Below are 19,701 nucleotides of genomic sequence, written 5' to 3' on the forward strand. Positions count from 1 at the left end.
GAAAATTTAACCCCCTAAAATTGAATGAATTGACTGATATTTAGTCTAAGGGCACAAGTTGGAAAAGAAAATAACCTGTCCTAATTCAACTCTATCAAAAGCTGTTCATTTTTAGGTGGTCTAATTAATTACCACGAATACAGGCAAATGGAAGTAGTTAATTCTAGATAACACAGAGTAATTAGAATGGAACATGTTATATAAATTTGACTGCAGTCATAAATATGAAAGCATAGTCCCTAGCTGGTGGGTGAACAGAGGCACAAAGCACAACTCTATGAGCTTCTTAGGGAAATTTTTGGAGAAGTTGTTACTCAACTTTTAAATTTCTCAAATTAAGAGTGTAAAGTGAAAGTCATTTGAATTACTATTATGATTAAATATAGGTTATTATTTTTCATATAATAAATAGAAAGCTGACATTCAATACCTGTGCTTAAATTAAGACATATTAGACTTTAACATTTAAGCAGACAGTACATTAATACTCTGAACTAATCATTAAACATTCATCACTTAACATTCTTAAGCATTTGGTTGCATGACGATAGGATAATTGCAGCAATTTTTGTCCCTAATTGTATTGAATAGACTCTCCAGCCCTGGAATGCCTCTTATAGTTACTGCCATGGAACTTCAAGCCCCCATCAGTTGAAGGTCCTGGCTAATTCACAGTTACCATCTGTTTAGCTTGGTTAGTGTTTCTCATTATAGTCCAGAAGGTCAATGATGCTGTTCATGATAGGAACGCAGCACAACTAGAAGTACTAAAGTCCTTCTGAGACTAGCAAAGCTCTGCTCCTCTGTCTGATGGACAGTTAATTATCTGCCCAGAAAATAGAGCACTGGGAGAAATCGAGAGCTTTGTGATGTGCTGGATGTCCAAGTACAGTATTGGTGTTTTTACAGAGAACTGCACTGTTTAATTAGAGGATACAAGTATAACCCTTGGCAAAGGAGGATATAATTTTGAGTAGAGCAAAGCATTTAGGTTTTAAAGGATCTCAGAGACTGCTTGGAGGAGCATTTCAAATCCATGATAGGTATTTTTCATCTTCAGGAGTGCATTTTAATCAACTGGAAACTTTTCACCATACCACAATTGGGTCCCACACAAGGCAACTAAATCTAAGTCTTTGAAAAGTGGCACCTAGACACGAATATCTGTTTTTTAAAGGAAACTCAAGTATTGCTAATATGCTAGGAAGTTTGGAAATCACTGTGTTACAACTAAATTTCAAAAAAATTGTCATTGACATTGTAGAACTATTCATTAACAACCCGAATTTTGGTTTTGTCTAATTTACATGGTTGCTTTGGAAGACTTATTAAAAAGCCACAAATTAACCACTATCCTCAGTTAACAAAATTAACCCTTTAGAAATGAGTATTTGACTTGGTCCCTTTAGAGAAATTGTGAATTTCAGAACAGGTTTCTATTTCTATGAAAATATATTTTTGATTATCCATAGTATTAAATGGTTCATTCCATGATTCTAACTAGGTGAGGACAATGGAAAATTAGATTGTAATTGTTTGTAAATATTATTAGATATATTCATTTTCTGTAAGACTTTGCAGCGTTTGACATTGTTACATTTAAATAGGCTAAGAGGCTTATAAAGAAAGCATATTCACAGGTTCTTAGAGTTCATAATAAAATAATTAATAATTATTTTAGCAAAGTTCATAAGTGGTACTTTTAAAACTGGTTAATTTCTCAAGAACAGTGAGAAGGGGAGTGCCATCTTTACACTTGCTTTTTCACACAGATATAAACTCAGATAGGAACATTTGAGAAATCAATCCCTTATTAATGTATCTTCTCTCTGTGCCTTTCCAATACATGTTATTTTAAAAGGGAACTCATAGATTAAGTTGAGTTTTGTAGAAAAACAAACATTTGAAATACATTTTATTTACGCAGAGTGAACAAATGCCACATATTTTACAATACAGTTGTTGGAGTGTTGTGATATTTACCTATTCTCCTGCTCATGTTCCCATGACCCCTTCTCCTCCCTTCTTCTTCTTTTTGTCTATTTCTGCAACACTTTTACTGTCAGCTCCTGCCACAATCATAACCTTAACACTCCATGTGGTAAAGAATTAAAAAAACAGGAAGCAGAAGAAAAAAACTGCTCCTCAACAGACAAATTCTGTAAATAATGAAATCTCAAAATGTCAGTCCTCTATAGATTAAGAAGTTTTGTGCTTTGCATATCAGTTACCACAGGATTATTTCACTGAGCACAACGGTTTATAAAAAGTATGTGGAATATAATAAAAATGTTATCTTGTAATTTTTAAGTATTTTACCTGAGTTTTTATTTCCAGTTGAACTTTGCAGTGTTATTTTTATATTTAAAATGTCTCAAAATATTTGCTACAGTTTCATGAAACTCCATACATGTTTTCAAAGATTTTCTTTTTTGTTTTTCTGTTTTTGCTTTTGTTTTTCAACTAGGACCCCTACTATGGCTGGTGGCCTATTTTCTATTGACAGAAACTACTTTGAAGAGATAGGAACTTACGATGCAGGAATGGATATCTGGGGTGGAGAGAATCTTGAAATGTCTTTTAGGGTAATTGCATTTTACATTATTTTTTTTGGTTGCTGAACCTATGTTGTAGCATGCACATAGAAACGATATGGTTAAGTATTTTTAGGTGAGTTATGCAACTTGTTGATCAGTTGGTAATTTTAAAATTTGTTTAGAAGCTTTATTGGAGCCTATTGCATGTAATATTTACTATTACATGGGTAATTTACATGTTGTTAAGTTTTCAGGGATAATTATTTGATTCACAGTACAGAGATTATTAGGGTTTCCAATTGTTGAAGTAAAGAAAAAAAAAAGGTGGGAGATTCATTTGGGAAAAAAAATGTTAAAAGTAAAGTTACTTTGTGATAACAGACTGTAACTTGAAAGTGTTCACAAATTCTGAATTTACAGCTATTGCCCAATGATACTATGAAGAAACTTATAGAAGCATTTTTGGTCAAAAGTGTTCTGACTGATTCTATAAGCAGCATGAATATTTTTTATGATTATACTTAATGCTGGAATATTCCGTTTAAAATGCGCAAAATTGTTAAACAAAAGAAACAAAATGAAAAAGAATTCCCATGTAAAATGATAATTAAGTTCCTATGAATACTATATTAGGAAGGATATAATAATTTTAACATTTTACTGTATTGAAATATTTAAATATGAAGACACAAACTTCACATTAAGAAATAAGATTTACATGAACATACTCTTGGTCTCTTCAAACCACATATATATTAAATATTTTTTCTTTCTACAATTTAATATGCAATATTTGCAATGCTACATTGAGCAGTATTTGACTTTACTATATCAAGGAAGCTAAAGAGAGTTCTACATTTTAAATTCTCATTTAGAATGTAAATTTTGTTTTACATTAACATAAATATGCTCAATGTTGTGTGAGAACATAAACAAATCATAGAACTATCATCCTTGTTGTTTATAGTGTAGAATTTGGTAAATATTAGATGACCTGAAACCACTTAAAAGCAACAGAGAGGTCGTGTTTAATCATTTTTGGTCTTTAAATTTTCAGTATGGTAGCTGTCCTGCACATTCTCTGACTGAAGTTACCATGTATAAGCCGGCTTCATACTCAAGAATTCCTTCCCCTCCCCTCAGCCCATGGCTCATCTTTGCGGAACTTTGTAAGGACAGTTGAAGGATGGAAATGTAGTACTTGCTGTAGTTCTCGAAGTGAAATAAAATAGATGACAGTGAAGAAAAACAAGGGGGTGTGGAGAGAAAGAAAGGTAGAAAAGGAAGAAGGAAGAAATGGAGGGCTGGGGGAAACAAATATAATAAAACATTAAGAGCAATTTGCATTTATCTTTAGATACATTGATGAAAGTTTACTCAGTATTCACTAACACTATTAGAGTGCTTATTTGGGGTTGTGTAGGGAAAAATCAACATATCATATTGATATAACTGCAACCTTGTTGCCTATGTTTGATTTTTCTAAAAATTCTTTAATTCTTCCTTTCTTCCTATGAAGTTTGATACTTTGTCCCTGGTCACTCTTTACTTTCAACACATAGCTCTCCACCGGAAGGACACCTATCAGAAAGATGTGATAGGGAAGAATTTAGTAAAATAATGAGTTATTCATGGAGGTTGTAGACAGAACATGCCATAATGGTATAAATATATGCAAAAGGAATACAGGGTCTACTAAGCAATACTGAAACAGGGAGGCAGAGGAAGATAGCTTATGACCTTAAGAAATAATTGCATACATGAAAAATGGCAAGGAAATTTTCTCTGTTTGGTTATTTAGATTATTAAGAAATAAAGTAATCATTAATTAATGGTTTTCACGTGTTTAAAATACCACGTCTTTAGTTTCTACCTTCTTTTAATAGAAATAAAGTATGTGTATATTTTTGTTAGAGTATTGATTCATATATGACCTTCCTTTTCATAACCCAAGTGTGTTTGCATAGTTTGAAGTAACTGAGAAAGATACTGAGTAAGGGCATATGCTAAATTAATGTACTAACACTGGATCACACCATCTCTGTCTTATGAATCATTGCAAACAGTGAAACCCTACAATTACTCGGCTCTCCTAAAGGTTTGTAGAACTCAGCAACACTTGAGATAGATAGGCAGGCACTGGTTGAAAAGGTAAGCCTGAGCATTTGGGAGACCAAGGCAGCGAGAGTCTTGTGAACAGAAGACCAAAGAGAAGAGTACTACATGAACTGAGAACTCGTAAGACATGCAGAGGCTTCCTTCTGAGTTTTCTGTTACCTGCTGATCTGCACCTGTGAGAGAGATCTTGGTTTGAGGAAAGAATATTCAGAAGACTTTCAGCTCTCATTGTCCAATGATCATTTGCGAAAATGACCTACTGACTTCATGGAAACTACATCAAACACTCCCTAATGACACATGCATCAAAGAAAAATATAAGTTCAATCACTATTTTGAATCAGATGAAGTTCAAAACATAACATAAAAATTTTTTAGTGTTATTACAACAATGCTTAAGAGTTATTGTTAGCACTAAATAACTTTATTTGAAAAAGCAAGACCAAAGGTCCTTTATCTCACTTTGTGTCTTCAGCAATTTACCAAAGGTTGAAGAAAGAGACCTTTCATCTATTGCTTCACTCCTGCCCAAAAATCAAAATAACTAGGGCTAGGCCAGGTCGAAGTCAAAATCTATAATTCCCATGGGGTCTCTCATGTGGATTGGCAGGTCCTAAATAGTTAACTGTTTTCTGCTATCTTCCCAGGAGCATTAATAGGCTGCTTCTGCTTAATATTAATGTAAAGGTATAAACAGTGCAGTTAAGAATAGTAAATGAAAAATACTCATATTGAAAAGGACAATGAAAGGCACTCATTCCCAATGATAAAATTGTCCATAAAATGCAATAAAATTTACAATATCCTCCTAAAACAGAAAAAAGTAAGACATCAAGCCAAAGTATCATTTACAAGAAAAATCTGTAGAAATGTTTGTGTATCTGTTTGCTTGCAATAATAATCATAAAATGTAAATTATCATAAATATGACAAAATGTTTGCAAAATCCCTGTGCTAAAGGTTTCAATTTATTATGTTATATTATTTCATATTCATTTGTAAAATATTATACTAGATTTATTGGTTAATAAGATTCAACATGACAGTAAGATGCCAGCAAGAGCATCATTATTGTCATCAATGCAATATAATTCTGGGCAAAACTTCAAAAGACTTCTTTTTGTGCAACAAAGATTATTTGGGTATGAATTAGCATATGGTATCTAAAATCTATATAGGCATACAAAAATGTGGAACAGTCATAACCTTTAGTAGATTAACTATTTAGAAGGGTTGTATATTATGGTGCACCATGGTAAATAGCTAGTTGAGGTGCCCATTTCCCATAATGGAATGCCAGTTTGACTCCTGGTTACACTACATTTGATCCAAGTTTCTGGTAATGCAAATTGGATTCCAATTATGCTAACCCAAGGAAATGAGAAAAGCTTTAAAATTATTAGTCGGAAGATTGAATGAGAAAATAATTAGATCCCACTGCATGTCTATTAGATTGGCTGAGATTAAAGAGCCTTAAGCTCTGAATGATGATATGGAAGAAGTTCAAATACAGTGTGAGATGTAAAATATCAAAATCAACTTATGAAAACAGTCTTACCTATTAAACATTTATTTCCATTAATTATAAAGGCAGTGACAGAGAGAGTCATAGAAGAAACTAGATCTTTGATCTACTGCTTTGTTTCTAAAAAGATTGTGACAGCCAGGCAGGATTCGTCCGAGGAAGGAACCAGGACTCAATCCTTATCTACCAGAAGAGTGGCAGACACATTGCTTTCCTTGGAGTTGGATCAGAAGTAACACATCCAGAATTCTAAACAGAATTTGAAATAGGATCCTGGAAATCCATGTGTTGGCTTAGCCGGCTTCACTGCAACAGGAGCCCTCATTTTTCTATTTCTTAAATAACTGCAGAAAATGCAAACAAAGCAGTGGAATACTTGCTCTTGATCATAAAAGCTTTGTTTACAATGCCCAAAGACCAGAAGTAATAAAAACAAATGTCCATTAAGAGATAAATGGAAACAAATACAATGGCTAATTCAAGCATGTAATTCTACTCAGAAAATGATGTATATTTTTAATATTGAAATAATTATTTTGAATTAAACCAAGATAATTGTCTTCTTTGTGAATCTGATTACACAACATCTTAGTGTGTATTGAAATTATGTGAGAGAAATCATGTGACTTTTTGTTTAGATCATAGGATGGGAAGTAATAGGGAGCTTGGAGGGAAAGATTTTCAAAGAGCCAAGTGGAACAGAAAATAGACATATTCATTATCTTGATTTTGATGTTATTATGTCTCATAAGTTTTATACAGGAAATAGTAATTTGGTTTTAGATATTTCAATGTATAATCAATATACTTCAATAAAGCCACTGAAAATGAAAACACACAGCCAGACACACACACATCAAAAGAAGAATCTTACAAAGAGAAACAAATGACTGAAAATATATATCCAGACATTTGGTTGATTATGGTCCTCTATATTTTGGACCAGAATCTTGGTGTATCCTAGCCCACTTACTTTGGTATACCCTCTTGTTTTGATTCTAATAGTCTACCTCTCAGGAAAATAAATTGGACTAAATGAAATAATAATCCTCAAGACTTTTTATAAATTGCATATTAATCTTACTATAATGCTAGCATTACTTTTGTTATCTTTAAAATTAAGCTTTGGTTCAATAACTGACATCTTAACAGGTTGAAATTCACTTTAAATCTGTGAGTTGTCTTTTCTTTACAAGTTAGCAATGGAAACAGCAGAATATTTTTTGAAGCATAAAGCCAAGTAAAAGGACTTCTTGTGTGAAATCCATTTACTCCCACATTGAACAAGAAATGAAGTGGAAATGAAGTGAGAGGTGACATAATAAATAGTGGAAACATGAAAGTCACAGGTTTTCATTGAGTAGAATAGTGTGGTAAATGAGATGAAGAAATGTATTAATCTCCCAAGAATTGTAATGTCCAGATTTTTTAAAGTCTAAAAAAGTAAAGATTTTATTTTTCTAAGAAATGTCCATACAATTGAAATTTTGGTAAGTGAAAATGCCATTCTTATTAGCTTGTTTAGCCTAAATTAGTTAAGACAAAAATCTACCCGAGTTATTTGTTAGAATCTTTGCCTTTTTATAAATTTAATTCATTCAAATTTAAGAAAAGTATTTTATCTGCACATGTATGACACCTCACTTTTTAGGGCCAATAATCATGTTAAGGCACACGTCAAGGGATGCCAGCATCCCGTGTGAGTGTGTCTGAGAAAGCAGCAGAAAATGTCCCAAATCGTTGTGTCTCTGTGCCCATGAAGGAAAACAGGATGGAGTTCCAGGCTGCTGGCTCTGGCCATTTCCTCCATTTGGAGAGTGAACAACCAAAAGGAATCCCTTCATGTCTCCCACTCCTTCTCTGTAGTTCCATTTCTTTCAAGTAAATGGATAAATCTTAGAGAAAATTCTGATTAATCTTTATTTGACCAGACATAGAAATCAGATTCTAAAATGAACATATAAGTTAATTGAACTTAATATAAGTAAGTTCACATGTTTTTCACAATTTTGATGAAGGTGGACATTTTCCTTTTATTAGATAATATACACTTCTAATGCTAAAAGGGAGATTAGTCTGATTCTTAAAGGCACTAATAAATCATTTATTGGGATCATGCGCATATGCAACTATCATAAATGGTATAAATCAATATTAATGATTTTGATCCCTTCTCTATTTACTCATTTGACACAAGGTAAACCTTAAGAACATTGCAAATAGTTTGAATTTCTAGTTTCTGTGTTTACAATTAGATTTTCTGTGTATCTGAGATACTTCTAACTTTATCTCTTGTGTAAATAGCTTTATTCAAAGAGGGATCTGTTTAATTCATATCACACAATATCATGTCTCTGTGTAAGGAAAGAGTTAGCAACTGAATGATGCTAACAATTTTTACTTACATACACATATTTGCATTTTAGTTTTATTTTATATATTTGAAAGGAACACTAGCAGCAATAACAAGGGAGAGAGAGAGAGAGGAGAATCCTTCATATTTTGAAGCAGCCACCAAATACCTGGGCATGCCAAAGCCAGGAGGAAGGGATTTTACGGGGATAAGTGATGTAGGTGTCAGCAAGCCAAGTACATGTACTATCATCTGCTGCCTCCCAACGTACACTGTATTAAGGAACTGGAATATGAAGTTGTGTGAGAACTCTGACCCAGACATTCTAGCAATTAAAAAAAATTATTGACTTATTTTTTTAAAGATTTATTTTTATTTTTTTTTTATTGGAAAGGCGGATATACAGAGAGGAGAGACAGAGAGGAAGATCTTCCGTCCGATGATTCACTCCCCAAGTGAGCGCAACGACCGATGCTATGCCAATCCAAAGTCAGGAGCCTCTTCCAGGTCTCCCACGCGGGTGCAGGGTCCCAAAGCTTTGGGCCATCCTTGACTGCTTTCCCAGGCCACAGGCAGGGAGCTGGAAGGGAAGCGGGGCTGCTGGGATAGAACCGGCGCCCATATGGGATCCTGGGCGTGCAAGGCGAGGATCTTAACCACTGCGCCACTGCACTGGGGCCTATTGACTTATTTTTGAAAGGAAGAGTCAAATAAGGAAAAGTAAAAACAGCACAGAGAGAGCGAGAGAGAGAGAGAGAGAGAGAGTCAAAGAAAAAGAAAAAGAGAGGATCTTTCATTAACGGACTTACAATGTGCAAATATATGTAAAAGTTTAAAACAGAAAGATGTAGAGTGCAGAAAAAAACAAAAAACAAAAAACAAAAAAAACCAAAAAACCTTTTTGGAATGTACGTGACTTCCCAGTGTGGGGAGCTTTACTAGGAACCACATTGTTCAGATCTTCGGGCACTTCCTCTGAACTGTCTAGGCTCACATATTTTTCAAACAGTGCCTTGCCCCCTTTATGAAATGCTTGTACCCTACATATTGTCAAAACACTGGATGGCTAGGTGCCATAAAATAAATGCAATTTAAATGTCTAATACAGTTGGTCCCAAGGGAAATGCATGAGAATTTCATATTAAATGTTATCTAATCTAAATGCCAAGCCTCATATACTTCTCTGGAAGTAAAAATAAATAACAGGCAAATTAGAAAATAATCAAATTTAGAAAAGCATTACTAGAACAAATACTGTTCTTAAAATAATAGTAGCCTAAGGCTTTGTAATTTTGATAATATCTTCCAAAACAATTTTTTATTCACATAATACCTCAGTATTAAATCATTAAATCATTAAATCAGCTTTGTGTGATACCTTAACTTGGAAACATACTTTATGGACACATGTAAAAATAATTATTTGTGAAACAATTGGTGGTTTCACTACCATTACCAATCTATTTTTATGGCAGAAACATTATACAATTCTTTACTATTTTTAAAATTGCTTAGAACATTACTAGCAATTCAATGTAAAAAAAATAAGAATAAGGAAAAATCACCTGCAAAGGCTTAAGAAATACCTGCTGCCAGTAACTTGGTGTCTTATAGGATTATATCAGAAAGAATATTAAGTACCTCTTATATTTAAAAATGGAGTCTATTCTGTTTCTCAATTCATGTTTGAATTATCTCAATGTTTGTGTTTCTTGATAATTTTGAACTTTGAACTTACCTATAAGTTTTGGGACTAATATCAGGATTTACAAAGAACTTCAGAAAGTAATTGACAGCAGAACAAACAACCCCATGAGGAAATGGGTGAAGAAAATGAAAAGGCAGTGTTTAAATGAACAAATCCAAATGGACAATAGATTTGTGAAAACATGCTCATGCTCACTAGCTATCAGAGAAATCAAAACCACATTGAGGCTCCACCTAACTCTAGTGGATTGGCCTGCATCCCAGAGTGTGAGTATGAAGAGTGTTAAGAGAACTGAAAATTGCTGTACAACCTGGGTAGGAATCTATCGAAAGAACATGAAATCTGCATATGAGAAATGAATCTATAAACCTATAATTGCAGCAGCACAATCTACAACAGCAACAACATGGAAACAACCCAGATGGCCATCCAAAGTTGAGTGGATAAAGGAACTGTGGTGGAATACTACTCAGCCATTGAAAAGAAAGATATTCTACCATTTGGATCTAGCAAATGGTTCCAGTTAGAATTACTATGCTCAGTAAAATCAGCCAATTCCAAAAGGGCGAATATCATATGTTCTATTTTCTTTTTAATTTCTCTAAAGACACATTGGTCATTCAGTAGCACGTTATTTAACTTCATCCTGTTGTAAATTCTCTATTTTTTTTCTTTCTGTTGTTGATTTTGAGTTATACCTTTTGGTTAAGGGAATATATAGTAACTACATAATAAAGACTAGCATATTGATATGTGAAGATACAATGTAGTATGCGTCTCTACTTCCAAATCAAAGGTGGACTCCCAAAGAAACTGTTGAATGCATCTTGACATTAGGATGCTGGACTTTTGACCTTTCCAATGAATAAAAATTAAGACTTTAGAAAATGATAAATAGTGCTGAGAATCTATTTTGCCTTAGAATTTTCCTGACCTATCCTGATGAGGAAATATTTTCTCTTATATCCACGTGTATGCTTTTTATATTGACTTTGAGCTACTTATTTTTCAAATTAACTCTGATTTTTATATGAAAAGTAAAAGTTCAGTGATTTTAACAATTTCTAGCTTTGACATTGTAAGAAATATATAGTGTATGAGTATATAGTTGAATAATGAAATAGATCTCCCATTAAATCAAAATTAAATTTGCAGACTAATTGAACTCAGTGAATTTAGAGATTTAAGAGTGTTTGCCTGTTTTTGAACATATATTTATGTAAAAAGAATCAATATAATATTTCATGTAGCTCATACTACAGATTATACACAGTGAATGGGCTATTTAGAAGAAAATAGTTATTGTTTTTGCAAATATAAAAGTTCCAGGAATAAAATAAAGCTTAAATATTGTCATTGACAAAGTTGGAGGGTGAGAGGTAGAGAACCCCATTACTTACGATGGTTGAGAAAAACCTCTAATGGGACAATTCAGCTCATATGAAAAATAGCATGCATCCAGGTATGCAAAGATTTGCCGGAAGGATATTCTGTGTCAGGCATAGAGTAGAAGAAAAATGTCTCAGGATATTATTAAATGATTTTCTATTCTAAATCCATAGGAGTATAAGTATTATGATTTAGATGTGTGGGATCAACTAATTCTTTCCCAATATTTTGGCTTATTGATTTATCAGTAGTTAATGAATGTCCACTATTTACCAATCATTATGCAGAGCAAAAGTGACATAAACCAGAACAAAATAGGTCCAGAAAATGCTTTTATTAGTTTTTAGTTAGAAATAATATTTTATAGACTAATTGATATATAGCACCAGAACAGATTTCAACATGGATTAAATAAATATATGAAGAAAGTTTGTCATATAGAATTCTCTATCTTGAACGTAAATTATAATATTAGCATTGTATTCAGAACAGCCCTGGAGTAGCAGCTCAGTATGAATTTACCATCGTTTAAGGTATACATCAGTAGAAATAGTTTTATATTTAAACTTGCACTGGGCATTATTGATGACTTTGGATTTTGATTTCAAGCACTCTGGAGATATGCAGTGTAACAAACAGTATATAACACTGTTGAAATTTCTGTGTATCATGTTATGATGTGGATTTGTAAAGTATTTTGTTTTAAGAAGAAAGTATTTGCTGTGTTCTAGAATAGTCAGGAATTATTTATAAATTAAAAACTCACGCCTTGTCATAGATAGCAGCGTAAAGCAGGGGTATACATCTGAATACTCTCAGTTTACAATCTGTTCTCCTCTTTGTGCATTAAGCTGTATCTAACTTTGGATTTGAGTGCCTGATACCTGTTGTGGATGCTGTGTGTAATACAGTAAGTTCAACCCTAACATGGAATGCATACGGCTCACGTCAGAGTGCTAGAACTGGGCTCCCTTCTGTCCTAGTTTCCTGTTAATGTGCTTGAAAGTCAGCTGATGATGGCCCACATTCTAGGTTCCTGTCAGTTTCTCGTTTACTCTGATCCAGCCCAGGATGTTGTCATTTGAGGGGTGGACCAGTGGAAAATACAAGAGATCTCTGTTTTCTCTCTCTCTCTCTGTGTTTTCTCTCTCTGCCTTTAAAATAAGTACACATAAAGAATATCTGTTTTCTCACTTATTGTTTTCCCCCTTAAAAATCTCCTAATCACTAAAATATTATTTGTGTATTTTGTAGAATTAGAATATAAGTAGCAGAATTAATGGGATACTCATTAAAATCCAAATAACTGATTGATTATATTTTACATCTCTATATTTCATTCCATCAGAATGTCTATGGCAATATTATGAAAGTTGTGTGTGTGTGTGTGTGTGTGTGTGTGTGTGTGTGTGTGTGTGTGTTTATCTGGGAAACATTTTACCTTATTAGCCAAAATTATTAAATTCAGAATGAATTCCATATATTGTTTAAAGAGCCAAATATAAATCTCTATGGTAACTATTGCAATAAATGCACAACATTTTAAACGATGATTACACTGTCACATTTCGTGATGTCTCTCTTCAGTACATGTCTACCAATAGCTTCACTGTTGTTCTAGTTGACAAGAAATGTAGCTAAAAAAAGAAACCAATTATGAGATTCATTTAAGTAAGGTTAAATGATTTCAGCAACAGTAGATTCTGGATACAGAAATGACTTTATAAAAATTTGAGAAAATATTGAGGGAATAGTTTCATAACACGATTGGAAAATTAAATGCTAGGTACCAATAAAACAACATTTCATTGAAAACCTAGCTTCAGGGCCCTGCGCGGTTGCCTAGTGGCTAAAATCCTTGCCTTGAATATGCCGGGATCCCATATAGGCGCTGGTTCTAATCCAGGCAGCTCCACTTCCCATCAAGCTTTCAGGTTGTGGCCTGGGAAAGCAGTCAAGAACAGTCCAAAGCCTTGGGACCCTGCACTCGTGTGGGAGACCTGCAGGAAGTTCCTGGCTCCTGGCTTTGGATCAAAGCAGCACTGACCGTTGTGGTCACTTGGGGAGTGAATCATTGGATGGAAGATCTTCTCTGTCTCTCCTCTTTGTATATCTGACTTTGTAATGAAAATAAATAAATCTTAAAAAAAAAAAAAGAAAACCTAGCTTCAGAATTTCAATAGAATTTTACAACTATTAGTACTGCAATGACAAAATTAAAATGAAACATTTGGTTAAAAGTGTTAGCAATCCTTAATGTACACCATGATATGCCATGATATTTAAATATTTTTCTGCAAGGTGTATATAGATATCAAAGTTTGCTGAATTGTCCCACTTATTTAATAACTTCATAGCCTGGAAATATGCAAACTAACCTACATTTTTCTCTTAGTTGTTAACCAAAATCCATATTTACATTTTAAATCTGTGTTTTAGTTTATCAAGCAACTGTATAATCTATTTTGATGTGCCAACCAAAATAATTTTTATTTGAGAAAAAATCATAATTTTTTGAATGCCTGAATCATATATCTCTAGTAACATGATAAAGGGTAAAGTCACATTAAACCTGCAATGGTACAATTGAATACTATTTATACCTGTTGAAAGACTAGTGTTCCTTAGTTACACCTCTGGCCCTGTAAAAGAAGACCCAGGGAACTGAAAGCTGATATTTGGGAACAGAATATGGAAAGTCTTGATTTTTTTTTCCTTTCTTTTTTGGAGCGGGGGCGGTGCAGATTCACAGAGAGAAAGAGATACAGCTAGAAGAAAATCTTCCATCGGCTGATTCACTCTCCAAATGGCCGTAAACAGCCAACGCTGACCCAATCCTGAGCCAGACACCAAGAATTTCTTCCAGGTCTCCTATGTAGGCTCAAGGTCCCCAAGATTAGAGCCATCCTCCATTGTTTTCCCAAGCCATAAGCAGGGAACTAGATGGCTAGTGGAGTACCTATGATATCATTCAGAGCCCAAATGGGATGCTGGTACTTGCAGGGTGAGAACTACCCAATTGAGCAATGATGCTGGCTCCTAAATCATTTGATTCTACAAATCCATAGAAAGTTAAACATGTATATGAAGAAATCAGAAACATGTTACCAAGTGATGACAAAATGTAAAATGACAGTCATGAGAGTTAACTTTACAAAACGTATAATTAACCGAGTGCATGAAAGTGGATGTACTTGCCAGAAACAAAATAAGGAGAGAAAAACAGGGTGCATCCTTAATGGCAACCACATTTAAGAGTGGGCGAAGGAAGTGAAAGTGAGTGCTAAATCACTACTGTCATCGAAGAACAAATACAGTGTCATGAAGCTAAGAACGTTTTACTGATGTCAACAGTGTCAAATGCTGTTTGAAAAGTGCAGAGTGTAATACTTTAATATGCACCTTTTAACATTCACAACTAGTCTAATCTGTGAGCTTGTGCAAGACAGAGTACCTTATATTGTGATTCTTTCACTGTGTCCCCAGGCCTGGCACAGTGGTGCTTGACACAAATTCAATGGCTAGTACTCTGAATAAAGAGAAGTCAGTTCTTCAGAGAAAATGAATGAGAAGGGCGTGGTTAACCCTTGTCCTCAATCATGTCATGGAGCTGAATGTTTGGCCATTTTAGCAATTGTATGGGGAATTTCATGTATCCTGAAATGCATCTATGATCAGGAGAGGATGGTTTCTAAAAATGGAAAGGCTGAGTCACTCAAGGATCACTCTCTCTGAGTACTCACTTTTCCTTCCCATCCAAGGTCTTCGCACATATTTTTGGCATCTGAAGAAGAGCAGGAGATGTTCCACAGTACAGCCGGATACCCAGGTGCTCTACTGATATTTAAAGGGGATTGTTGTGGCATGAATTTTAGGGCAGCATCATGCAGCTGTCACAAACTACTCAGTGGCTAGAAGCAGCAGATGTCTGGCAGGCCATTAAATCAACAGACATGGAAAGGCACCAATGTAAAATGCAAAATATCTGACCAAAATATCATTTAATAAATCACAGCCATTGCCTTTGTTTTCAAACTCACATCTGCATATAGTTTCTTCACGGCTGAGATTTATTCAAAGGTAATTATAGAGCAAACAAGATGTAACTTGCAAAAGTTCTACTTTTGTCTTTGTTAATATTCCCTTAAAATATATTGGGGGAGAAAAGCTGTAGCAGCCTCCGCGGTTTGTTATACTTTATTGATTACTGCAAGCTAAAAAGTGTGATTAAAGCTTGTATATCTGTTTCATGAATTATCTGCTTGAAAAGATCTGCTCAATGAGAAAGCAGTGCTTTTTTTTATAAGCATGAAAAGCTAGGCACTAATTTTCTTAGGCGAAACTACCTTATATCACATATAGGTATGCATAGGATTTTCAATATCTGGTAGACTGCTTGATACTCTTATTTCTTACCTGCTGCATTCATACATCTCAGTTAAGCAGAAGATGGAAGATCTTCCACAACAGAGCTGGGACCATGTGTTGCCTTGTTGATTTAAGGAGAACTGGATTTTTCTCACATGTGAGTTGCTCTAATAAGATAAAGTCCCTCTACTTCAACCCTGAAATCAGAATAAGCGTGCCATTACACTGTTTTGATGTTAATAAAAATTTATTTATTTTAAGTCAAAGTTAGAGAAAGAGAGAGGTGGGGGGGAGGAAGGTAAGGAGAGAGAGAAAAAGAATGGGAAAATATCTTTCTTCTGCTGCTTTACTCCCCAAAAAGTCACAGTTGCCTAAGAAGCTTCTTTCAGGTCTCTCACATACCTTAACAGAGGCTTTTGTCTGCTCTCTCACTTGCATACAGGGAACCACACATCTGGTCCATCCTGTTCTGCTTGCACAGGCTCATCTGTGGTTTCTGGATCAGAAGGGAGCAGCCAGCACTCAGACATCTGTTTTATTGGCAGCATTTTATTGCACTATGCCAGAACATCTGCCCTGCTTTATTTTCTTCACTGCCTTCTGGTTTACTACTTCCTCTCCTCTCCTCTCCTCTCCTCTCCTCTCCTCTCCTCTCCTCTCCTCTCCTCTCCTCTCCTCTCCTCTCCTCTCCTCTCCTCTCCTCTTCTCTTCCCTGCCCATCCTTGCTCCCTCTCCTCCTGACAACCCTCCTCTCGCCTCCCTTCTTCTCTCCTCTTTTCTGCCTTCCATTCCCTTCACCTCTCATCTCCAATCATATCCTATTCCATGCACTCAATAGACAATTGACAGACTGTGACAGCGGGAAAAGATAGACTAGGAACATTTTTCTAAGGAAGCCTAATTCAAGATCCATGTAAATGATTTATGAAGGGATAAAGTATATAGAAAGACAATCTCACAAGTTTAGTTCTAAATTCAGATAGGTAAATATTTCATAAGGAAAAATACTTGAAAACTGTCCATTTTAGAAATAAATTAATGGGATTTTGACATGGCATGAATTTAACAGAATTGCCTATGTTTAATACCAGTGTGGCAATAAAAATCTTCAAATTACCCCGTATATGTGATTATGTCTTGAAAAATTCTCTTGGAGAATGTTAAGTGCTCTTTTTACTCCTTTGTTTTTATAATACTCGTGACCTTTTGAAAATAGACAATTCATATTTGATGGGAAAAATATTCACTGCTGCATATCAAAGTTTATAATGTCTGCATGCAACCACTCCCACACACATCAATTCAATATTCAGCAAGATGTCAAGAACTGAGAGCTTAATGGAGTGACATAAAGACAGTGAGAAAAGACTGTAAATTTACTAAAACCGAGGCTGGTGAATGATAACATGCTCATGAGCAGGTTATTGTAGATTATATGTGCATTAGGCCTAATCGTGGAGACATAACAGGTAAAGGAAGCATATAAAGCATATAAGTTAATTTTAATGAATTAATTTTGATTAATTTTTAATTTTAATTTATTAGTTGATGCAAAATGATTACATTTCTTCCTTTTTCTTTACATCATCCTGGGCCAAGTTATTAGAATTCTTTCCTAGATCATTGCTATAACCTCTTAATCACTCCTGTTTAGTACATTCCAATCAATTGTGCAAATAAACCTATAATCTGAATGTACACTGATATCTTGATTCTCATGACTCTCTCCAGTATGACCTGTTTTGGTTGTTTGCTTATTTTTAAAGGTTTGTTTTTATTTTTATTGGAAAGTCAGCTCTGGAGAGGGAGGAGAGGAGAGAATGGAAGATTTTCATCCACTGGTTCACTTCCCAAGTGGCCACAATGGCTGGAGCTGAGCCAAACTGAAGCCAGTAGCCAGGGACCTCCTCTGGGTCTCCTATGCAAGTGCAGGGTCCCAAGGCCTTGGGCAATCCTCAACTACTTTCCCAGGCCATAAACAGGGAGTTGGATGGGAAGTGGAGAAGTCAGGATGCAAATTGGCATCTATATTAGATACTGGTGCTTGCAGGCATAGGATTATCCAGCAAACCATTATGCTAGGCCCTGTAGTCTCATTTTGTTACCTGAAAATCAAAATATAAAATGTAACTGATGACAGACAGCTAGTTAACAGACTTGTAGACTGTAATCTTGGGTTGAGCGTTAACAGTCATAACTCTAGTCCTGCCTAACCACTACTATGTGTTACTATTGCTCATTTTGTATTATTAAGTATATTTTAAACAATGGCCTTGTTCCAAAAATGGTAACTGTCTGAATTGTAAGGAGAGATAAGGATTAGTATAAAAAGAAACAGCTGCATGAATTTGGTACAACAGCTATAATATTAGAAACAATATAGTAACAAGAAAAGTGAGATAACAGTGTCAGAGCTTATGAAGTTTATGAACCTTAATTAAAATGTCACTGATGCAAGTGACAGAAAACATGAAAAGCAGGGTGTATGTTAGGCAACTGTCTCTTAGCTGGGGGAAAAGATCATATGAGCAATGGGCATGGTTACATTTTGGTGAACATTCTATTGCATTATCAGAAGTTGCATAAAAATATTTAGAAAAGAAAATAAGTTTGTGCATAAAGGACAGTTTCTATTTTATTCATGGCCAAATTTACTTGGTAGAGATATAGTGTATAATTATTAATCTATTATTAGTTTAAAAATAACACTTAGATTTCGTCTGTGTTGTAATTTGAACTTCACATTTTTGTGGATGAAATAGCATATTTTATTCAAATATACTGCATAGAATTTATGGTGAACTCTACACATCGTAAAAATAATTGGTTATTCATTTTTCAATTTTTATTTTTCAGGATATGGTTCCCTAGACTCAGGGATTTCCCTGAAAAGTTATTTTTAATTTTTCACAATGCACAAACTCCCCAAGACATTTTGAATACTTTCAACATAAAACTTTGACATAGTTGTGTTTAAGTTAGTTTGGATATTGCATGTTATATACAGGTATTAAAACACTTAGGTTTCATGTACAACTTTTACAAAATAATTAAAAAGTAAAATAAAATGGATAGCTTTAAATAAAAACAAAAATCATTTAAGATTTACAATCAGCTATTAATACACAGGTGGTAAACAAACAACATAAGCTAATTAATGCACAAAGTTTTAACTTTTTTCATTCCATATCATGTGCATGGCATAGTTCTTTTAAACTAAAATCTACCTACCGCTTAGGAAATGGTTCTTATTATCCCTCTTTTCCAATTTGAAAATTAAGGCTCTTGAAAGCCTAAAAAAGTTTTTCAGTATACATTGTTTTTGACAAAGTCAATGGAAAAGTTCTATTCACTTACTTCACAGGTCAAATTATTCATAACTGTTATTTACGTATTGATTTCAAAGGTAGAGTACAGAGAGGGGGATGGGAGAGATCTAGCATCCATTGTGTTACTTCCTAAATGGCTACAAGTGTCATCCAGGACTGAACCAGGCTCTACGCAGGCACCTGAACTCCATCTGAACCTCCCATGTGAAGGGTCCAACAACTTTCACTGCTTTATCAGATTCATTATCAGGAAGCCAAATGGGAAGTGGAGCAGATGAGTCTTAAACTGGCACTCTGATATGAGCTGCCGTTGTAGGCAGCAGCTTAACCCACTGTGCCACAGTGCTGATCCCAGTAACTGCCTTATTGTTCGT

At 34.5% G+C, this 19,701-nt stretch overlaps 1 protein-coding gene across 5 annotated transcripts in view; it reads left to right on the forward strand.

The window, feature by feature from the left end:
- The window catches only part of GALNT13 (polypeptide N-acetylgalactosaminyltransferase 13), a 426,836-nt gene that overhangs the window by 287,411 nt on the left and 119,724 nt on the right, over positions 1–19,701 (forward strand). For all 5 annotated transcript variants that reach the window (XM_040972021.1, XM_040972022.1, XM_040972023.1 and 2 more), the window contains one exon: positions 2,468–2,585. In XM_040972021.1, the coding sequence (XP_040827955.1) occupies positions 2,468–2,585 (118 nt within the window). The remainder of the gene's footprint in view (positions 1–2,467; positions 2,586–19,701) is intronic.

Source organism: Ochotona curzoniae, unplaced genomic scaffold (genome assembly GCF_017591425.1).
Source record: "Ochotona curzoniae isolate NIBS_2020 unplaced genomic scaffold, NIBS_Ocur_1.0 contig_2210, whole genome shotgun sequence".
Lineage (NCBI taxonomy): Eukaryota > Metazoa > Chordata > Mammalia > Lagomorpha > Ochotonidae > Ochotona > Ochotona curzoniae.